Source organism: Epinephelus moara, chromosome 11 (genome assembly GCF_006386435.1).
Source record: "Epinephelus moara isolate mb chromosome 11, YSFRI_EMoa_1.0, whole genome shotgun sequence".
Lineage (NCBI taxonomy): Eukaryota > Metazoa > Chordata > Actinopteri > Perciformes > Serranidae > Epinephelus > Epinephelus moara.
In genome coordinates this window covers 4,661,369-4,670,068 of record NC_065516.1, presented here as the reverse complement: position 1 = coordinate 4,670,068, position 8,700 = coordinate 4,661,369, and the positions used below count along the sequence as shown (strand labels likewise).

At 42.3% G+C, this 8,700-nt stretch overlaps 1 protein-coding gene across 1 annotated transcript in view; it reads right to left on the bottom strand.

The window, feature by feature from the left end:
* LOC126398141 (melanoma receptor tyrosine-protein kinase-like) overlaps positions 1 to 7,522 on the bottom strand; it is a 61,686-nt gene extending 54,164 nt beyond the window's left edge. The window contains exons 1-3 of the mRNA XM_050057364.1: positions 6,105 to 7,522; positions 4,608 to 4,705; positions 7 to 150 (exon numbers count right to left, since the gene is read on the bottom strand). Coding sequence (XP_049913321.1) covers positions 7 to 150; positions 4,608 to 4,705; positions 6,105 to 6,231 — 369 coding nt within the window. The 5' untranslated portion in view covers positions 6,232 to 7,522. The remainder of the gene's footprint in view (positions 1 to 6; positions 151 to 4,607; positions 4,706 to 6,104) is intronic.
* Positions 7,523 to 8,700: the final 1,178 nt, after the last annotated feature.

The window sequence follows — 8,700 nt, the reverse complement described above, 5'->3', positions numbered from 1 at the left end:
GTATACCGTGGCGTTGCAGGGACGGTTGTCATGGTTATCCAGTCCTTTGTAAGGCAGCAGGTACTCGTCTGCATCGACCACGTCCTCCATGTCATCTGAGCTCAGCAGGCGAGAGTAAAACCTGCTGTCTGTGGGACTGGGGAGGTCACCCTGAGACAGGAGTCAGATTACGTTCACCATTTTTAGTGCTATTTTCGGTTGGGTAATTTACCAACATAAAAATGCGGTTATTTTGACCAACAGGCGCAAGTTTGACAAGAAAACTGTCGTTCACAATGATGTGCATATGATATTTAGAGCTGCAGATGAAAGGCTGCACATTATTATTTTTTTTCTTCTATATAAACGCGCACACATACACAGAGGTGGAAAAAGTACTGAAAAATTCTACTCAAGTAAACGTACCTACTTTTACTTTAGTTACTTCCAACAACTTGATGGGGGTCACTCATATGCAGAGCAAAAATGGTCCAGGTAGGGAGTATAAGTAACTTAAGGGGTGTACTGTAAATCCAATCTGAAAACTGGTTATTTTTCTGTGATGAACCATAGAATTCAATCAAATTTAGGGCTGCACAATATCATTAGAGCATCACCATCGCAGTGTGTTCTTGTGCAATAGTCACATTGTGAGACTCGCAGTATAAGTTCATCATATCAATATAATATTAGTCAAAGGCAATATGCCATACTTATTTTGCTGGTTAATACTTTAGGTTGTGAAGTTCTCAATTTCCAGGACAGTTTGATTGTAAAATGTATATTTCATGCAAATACAGCCTTTCCAAAGCCCAAATGATGACTTCTTTCCAAACAGAGCTATTCAAGTTATTGCAATACACTGTATATTGCAATACATGTCACAGTATACAAAATTGTCGCATTGTCAGTTTTGTCTAATATTGTGCAGCCCTCATTCATTTCCACTCACCAACACAACTGTTAGACTGATGATACACAGAGCAACTTTTTGAGCAATGTTGTTGGGCATTATTCTCAGGGATGCAAACAGGTGTATGGTCAACAAAGAGAGAGCTTGTCAAAGCGAAATTCTCAGTATTAAAATACACTAACCCTGGGGCGTCGGTGGCTTAGTGGTAGAGCAGGCGCCCCATGTACAGGGCTGTTGCTGCAGCGGCCCGGGTTCGACTCCATCCTGTGGCCCTTTGCTGCATGTCACTCCCTCTCTCTCCCCCCCTTCACACTTGTCTGTCCTATCAATTAAAGGCTGAAATTGCCCCAAAAAATACATATATATAAAAAAAATACACTAACCCTAGGCTAATTGGGAAGAATAGGTGTATTCCAAAACAACAAATCCATTGAGCAACAGTGTTTTCCCTATATGCAACTAGCAACGGTGGTGCTCTGCTGCTGAAATATGACTGCTGCTCTTAGCTCTTTAGAAACTACCGTTATATTATTTGGTGCTATGGACGCTTCATATCCAGGTCAATTCACACACTTGTGAGTAAATCATATAAGAGGAGAGGAGAGGGCTCTGTCTTATCTCTTCATAAACTAAAGTTATATTTTTTTGAGCGACAGACGCTTCATATAATAACATCACAATATACTATTTATAGTGTTATATGGTGAAATGTTTCACTTTATAACGTGATGACTTATATTGTTTACACGACGGCATGTCATTTCTGTCTCTACATGGTCGCGCCTTTACAATCCTCCTCTGCTCTCTGTATCGCGCACAGCGGGCGCGCGCACACACACACACACACACACACACACACACACACACACACAGACTCAGGTGAGCACAGAAGAGCGCGGCTTGGGCCGTATTTTTCTGACCGACAATTATACACGACAATGTGACTTCATTCAATAAGTGTTTGCTCATATCGTCACAGTCTGGGCCTTTCCCAAACTGCCCCTACACCCTCTCCCTATCCATTTCCACAGCATTTAGTGTTCACGCTGAGGTGCTATCCCAAACCAACTAGCAAGGAATGGAAGTGCATTAGAAAACCCTCCAACAGCAAGCCTGCACCGATGCCTTATTGATCATGTGCAACGCAGAACTGTGTTTGTCATGGAAGATGCTCTGTACAAATATAGTTCCACGCAGCTACCCTGAGGAATGTTAACTGTTCAAACTAAGATAGACATTTAAAATTGCCATACAGATGTTAACATCTTAAATGCTACAGTGTATTTAGGACCAAATCTACACCTCTCTAGTCTCTATAAAACAGTAACTGTTGCAACAATGAGCAGCTTATAAACATCAGAATGAAAAACAAGAAGTTGTTAACAAAAGTAAAAGACAAGAAACATCACCAGCTAATCTCAGGGATAAGTTTTATACGCTTTTATGTATTATTTATTTACTTATTTATCGATTCATTAATTTATTTATTTATTTTAACGGCAAAAGGATGATATACGCTACCAAAATTCTGGTAAACCTCAGCATGAATCAAAGAAAAGTGATACAAATACATATAATGAATATAAAATGGGAGTAATTTTTCCTCGTGATTACCAAATATAAAAACAGCTCCTTTTTCCACTGCAGAGAGGGAAGTATGTCCCAAAGCCTGCTGCTGTGTGTACACCCTACACCTTGATGTAGGGTGCTTGATTCAGCTGTGAAGGTGACTACAAACACACTGACTCGCTGAGATGGAGTGGGGGTGGGAAGGGTCCGGTTTTGGAAGGCTCTGTCATAGGCGTAACTTCTGGGGGGGATGCAGGGGACATGTCCCCTGCAATATTTAGAAGAGATGAAATTGTCTCCCCCCAGAAAATAACACCAATGACAACCCCTAACCCTAAAGAGGTAAAAATCACAGCCCAGCGGCTCTAAACACTTATTTATCTTTCTTATCCATAAAATATCGATAAAACGATAGCATATTGTCTCGCCACAAACACTTATGCGCCTTCGATAGAAAAAACGTTCGATATAACTTTCGATAATGTTACTGTATTCTGTCAGGAAAAAACACAAGGAAAGCCGCGCGGGTTACCCTCGGAGTCAAGCTGTGCAAGGTTGGTTGCATAAACGCACTCACTTGCTCCCTGGTAACCTAGCAACGGTGTCACGCAAACAGCTAACAACGTCAGGTTTGGTTGCGCCATTCTTGTGTGTGAACACGGGTCCGCTTATAAGCCGTGGCTTTGGGCTTGTTTTTTGTACAGTTGCTTACAAATATGGGAAGTCGCGGTTTGAGTTTTTTTTGGGGATTGTTTCTTGGGCTTGCTTTCTAAACGTCGCCTTTCGACTGCAGGATGTTTCTACAGCTCCGCTCCCTCCGCCCTCTCCTTCTCCGCATACACACAGGTGACAGTCAGTCAATGAGACTTTTCACATTTAAATTGCGCGATTAATGGCGGTTCTTTAACTACTTCGCTAACAAGTGGGCAAAATATGGAAAGAATACAATAAAGATTTGTAGAAAGAGAGAGGATTAAAAGCTTCCACTTCAAGAGGGGGACGATTCAAAGGCAGTGTGCCGAGCTGTTACATGTCATTACAAGTCTACCTCAGGTTTGCACTAATTTCTACATAGCACTTTCCGCATTCTGTGAATCACTTTTTCATCTGTACATAGTCTTCTGTTCAGCTGCTCATCTTTACAGATATGTTTGCCTGAAATCATTTATTAGCTTTACTTTATGTTAAGAGAAAACTGTTCATTTTTTATTTTAGTTTTTATACCATCCTGTGTATGTTCATTTATTTGAGTGTTTTCTAAAGGTTGTGTTGACATTACATTTTCCTCCGTGTGCCTTGACTGATTACCGTGATTGAAATCTGAAGAAAGCTTTTGAGTTTAAAATAAATGTGTTAAAACTGATTTATTTTCTGGGGTGTTGCTGGCTTAGTGGATAGAGCAGGCGCCCCATGTACAAGGCTGTTGCCGCCGCGGCCCGGGTTCGACTCAAGCCTGTGGCCCCTTGCTGCATGTCATTCCCTCTCTCTCTCCCCCTTCACACTCAGCTGTCCTATCAATTAAAGGCAAAAACGCCCAGAAAATATCTTAAAAAAAAAAAAAATTGATTTATTTTCTCCTGGTCCTTATTTTGAATAGGTTATAAAAAAAAATTATCGATAATTATCGTTATCAATCAATATGAACCAGCTATATCGTGATATACTTTTCAGCCATATCGCCCACCCCTAAGGTGTGTTTCTTCATGACTCCTATCAAATTAAAAATGCTGTCATATTCATTAAAACAGTTGAATATTAGTGTGCATGTAAATGTAGTGAGTGATGTAATCCTGCTGCTATAAATTCTACATTTGATGTTATCATCATAAATGAGACACTAAAATCAATACGGTAATTTAAAAAGTGAAAATCTTGAACTGTTGGTTTGTTTCCAACCTGTTTGATCATCTGCTTCTTCTTTTTAGTGACATCAACATGTTGACAGATCTCAGCTGTTAACTTGGTGAGTACAAAGTTGTTATTACTGATAGAAATAATGGACAAAACCACCAAAATAAGACCCAAGTTCTGATGAACCGTTATGTTCTTTAACGAAAGAGGTCATTCTGTCTTACACACACACACACACACACACACACACACACACACACACACACACACACACACACACACTCTCTCAGTGTACCTGTACGACCAGGTATCTGGACGGATCTCTGGCCATTTTTGAGAACTCCACTATCAGCTCTCTGAACCTGGGACGACTGGATGGGTTGATCATCCAACCTGGACAGAGAGAGAGGAAATATGGACTCAATATTGTCCAGCTGTCTTTTTTAAAATGGTACTGCAGTCTTTTCAGTCATGCTGGCAGTGTGGGATGTCGGTTGGCCCACTCCAGACTGGTAGGCCTACTATTGTCTTTGACCTACAGAAATGAACAAACACTAAACTTAAAGGACAAGTCCAGTATTTTGCACTTTGAGCCCCATTTCTGGGTTGTTTATGATGAGAATTTTGCTTTCCCCTGCCTGGCTTAACACTGCTGCCTATGGCCATGTGTGAATCTGTCCCTAAAACCACCCTAAACGTTAGTTTTCAAAGCCATGAAACTCACCCAGTGGTCAGTGGTGTTCGTTGATGTTCTGACATAAAAATCTGGTCAGTGGTGTTCGTTGATGTTCTGACATAAAAATCGTAGCAAACTGTGGTTTCCATCCGTGTTCTCTAAGTTTTTATTGTAAACTTCCACTTGATCGTTCGTTTGACCCTGAAGCGTTATACACTCCAGCCCACTTGATGGCGATAATGCTCCTTTATGTGGGTGTCGCCAATCGACAGGAAACCATTGCAACATAATGGGACACAGAGAAGAAGCAGAAGAAGAAGGTTGCCGTTGTGTTCAAAGGCATCGTACTGCGAAGGTTGTTTACAAGTGAGTAATCCATTGTGCAGTTGTTTTAACTTTTTTGTTTTCGTTCGTTCTCGTTCTTTCTCCAGGAGCGCACACAGCACTGTCGAGCCGGCACTTTTGCTGAGCTAAAAGACTACAATGACTACAACCTTGTCGTAAACAACCCCCTTTCTGTTTCCGGTGGCGGATTACTACCAACAGACAATGAGGCTTCCTATAGAAAACCAATGGGGTAGACAAAATGTCAAATAAATCACCACGGAAACCACAGTCTGCTACGATTTTTATGTCAGAATATCAAAGAACACCACTGACCACTCGGTGAGTTTCATGGCTTTGAAAATGAAAGTTTAGGGTGGTTTTAGGACAGGTTCACACATGGCCATAGGCAGTGCTGTTAAGCCAGGCAGGGGAAAGCCAAATTCTCTGAAAATGAGCAATCGTCACTATTTTGGTCTTAGCCACTCTATTTCATCATAAACAACCAAGAAATGGGGCTCAAAGTGCAAAATACTGGACTTCTCCTTTAAACCCTTTTCCCACCAAAATTAGCAGGTGTATGCAGGTTTTTTAAACTATGCTTAAAACAGGCAATTTTCCCATTGCCAGAAGACCAGAGCTATGTACACGGCTCTGCAGCAGACAATATGCCTCTCTGTGTGTGGTCATGTTAGCGTGCTGATGTTAGCATTTAGCTCTAGTCTAAGAATAATCTAAAAGAGCTGTTAGCATGGCTGGTCATTCTTTGTTGTGTCTATCTTCAGCTCTTACATTTCACCATGATCATGTAGACATCAATGGTGCAGACAGGGGGTTGGGGCAACCGGTCTCCTCTCTCCAGCACTGAGGCAATCTCACTGGCCGGGATGCCATCATATGGCTTGGAACCAAATGTCATAAGCTCCCACACTGTTACACCTGCAGAACACAGAGCATCAACCACTCAAACTGACTCGCTGGTTGTTAAAGTCACGTCAACAGAGGTCCAAAAAGACAACTGTTATCAGAAGGTAGAATTTTCTTCTGATGAGTAAAAAGCTGGTTGTTATTGTTATGAGTATTTTTAAGGAAACAGTATTAAACCATTTAGACACACAGAAAGTGATGTTTTCACACAGCTGACATGAGGTTGTTGCAATATAACCAATCAGGACCCTGTCCATTGTTCCAACAGCTCATAATTTCAGACCCCCAGTAGTCCAAAATATATCCCATTTGACTGAAGGGCCATTTGTCCGACAGCCCAGTATCCACAAAACAATAGTACCTTGCTCTGAAGACTACACACTCTCCCAAACAGATGCACATGACTAATTATATTGAACAAACATTTAAATGTAACACTTTTGTTTTTGCTCTCATTTTTCACAGGTTTAAGTTAAAGATCTAGGGCTCTAGTTTCACAGACCGGGTGAGGCGGGGGTGCAGCACACCTGCGCTTCGCCAACTGGGTGTGGCCAGGCGGATTTTGCAAGTTTGGCACACCGTGCGCCTGGCGCAGCTACTCCTCTTTCCCACCTCCGTCCCTCCTACCTGCGCAAGTCGGAAAGAGGGAGGAGAGAAGGCGTGGAGTGGGTTTTACACACATCACACCAATCAAATGAGCCCCTCTCCTCGCCCTTAAATGCGCCGCGCGAAGGCGTAATGAGAGTTTACTCAATTCGCCATGGCAGAAGAGAGCAGCAGCGTCAGACGGCCAAACTTCTCCCAGGAGGAAACTGATGTTTTGGTCCGGGAGGTCCAAGCTCGCAGTGTCCGAATATACGGAACTGCGAGCAGACCTCCACGGGCTGATGATGCAAAGGTAGCCTGGGAGGAGGTCACCACAATTGTAAATCAATGTTGCGTTTCTCTCGTGCGCGCGCGCTCTCTCTTTCTCTCTCGCAGTCTCACTCTGTTTCTTTTCTTTTGACTTTTCTAAGATGACAGATGCTGAATATATACTCCCTATCTGATGCTGTGGCTGTTTGTGGTTGGCTGAGAGGGATGTGAACTCATTAGTTTGCAGCTGTGTTAATCAAATCAGGTTGGGTTTCCATTATGCGTGCCAAACGTGCCAAACGTGCCAATCCCCTTTGATCTGACATCAGATGTGACGAAACAGTCAATATAGAGATACATTTATGTGCTGATTGCAGATAGTTGCATTGAATAGTGGTTTTTTGGGTATTTATTGCATCGTTAATGTGCCTGATATTCTGGAAACCTGCCTGTGAGGTTTTGGTGACGCGTGCACGCTGTCCGCCGGTCAGCCAAAGTTCGGCTTACACCAGCTGACTAACTTAAACTAATTTGTGATCAATATTTTAGAGAAATAATACATCTACTGAGTGCACAAAAAGTCTTTGTTGTTTAACTTAAACTTGTGAAAAATGGGAGCAAAAACAAAGTGTTGCGTTTACACAGAATGACCTTGTTGGACCTTAGCAGAGGTATGACACGCCCTACTCTGCCTCTGATTGGCTAGTACCTGTTGCAGGGTCATGCCTTCATCAAAGGTCTGATGACATCATTCTGCATAATAACTAGCCATATGCCTCTATTTGAGAGAGTTCCCTTCAGAGAAATGCATGTTTGTTTTGGGGATAACAAGCTGTTGGACAAATGGCCTTTGGGTCCAGTGGAGCTTTGGAATTATAAGCTTTCAGAATAGTTGCATGACACCGCCTGTCATTCGTTTGGAGCTAAATCTGGACCAAAAAAGGAACAAAACAAACAAACATAGAAAAGAAAATAGTGATTGTGAACGTCTCAGAGGTGTCAGATGTCAGGTGGCTGCTTTCTTTTCAAATGGTAAGGCTTCACAAGTCCTGAATCTCAACGTCAGAGTTTAAAGCTAGCTGCTGTTGTTAAGTTCTGATCGCTGATTGGTTGATGCTGTTAAAGAAAACCAGCAGTTTGTTAGCAAGAACATAAAAATACGAAAGCTCTACATTGTTGGTCACATCTTGACATCAAGATGCGATGAGCGTGAAATGCATCTGAGACTTGTTGATTTTTGACGAGGAATATCTTAAAGGTAGGATCTGGAGGATTTTCAAACAAAACAAAATATAGACATATACAAATGAAATCCTGCTTAATAATCACCTATGGGCTTCTACTCATGTGTGGTGGTGACTCTGTTTGCAGAGCTCCTGCCCTTTAACTGTATTTTAATGTTTTTGTGAGCTTGGACCGCTTCTGGGTGGAGATTTCCCCAGCCAATGAGAGNTGTTTGCAGAGCTCCTGCCCTTTAACTGTATTTTAATGTTTTTGTGAGCTCGGACCGCTTCTGGGCGGAGATTTCCCCAGCCAATGAGAGAGCGCAGGTGCCGTGCCCGAGCGTGTCCGAGCGTGCACCAGCGCGACCCTTGCCTGAACCTCT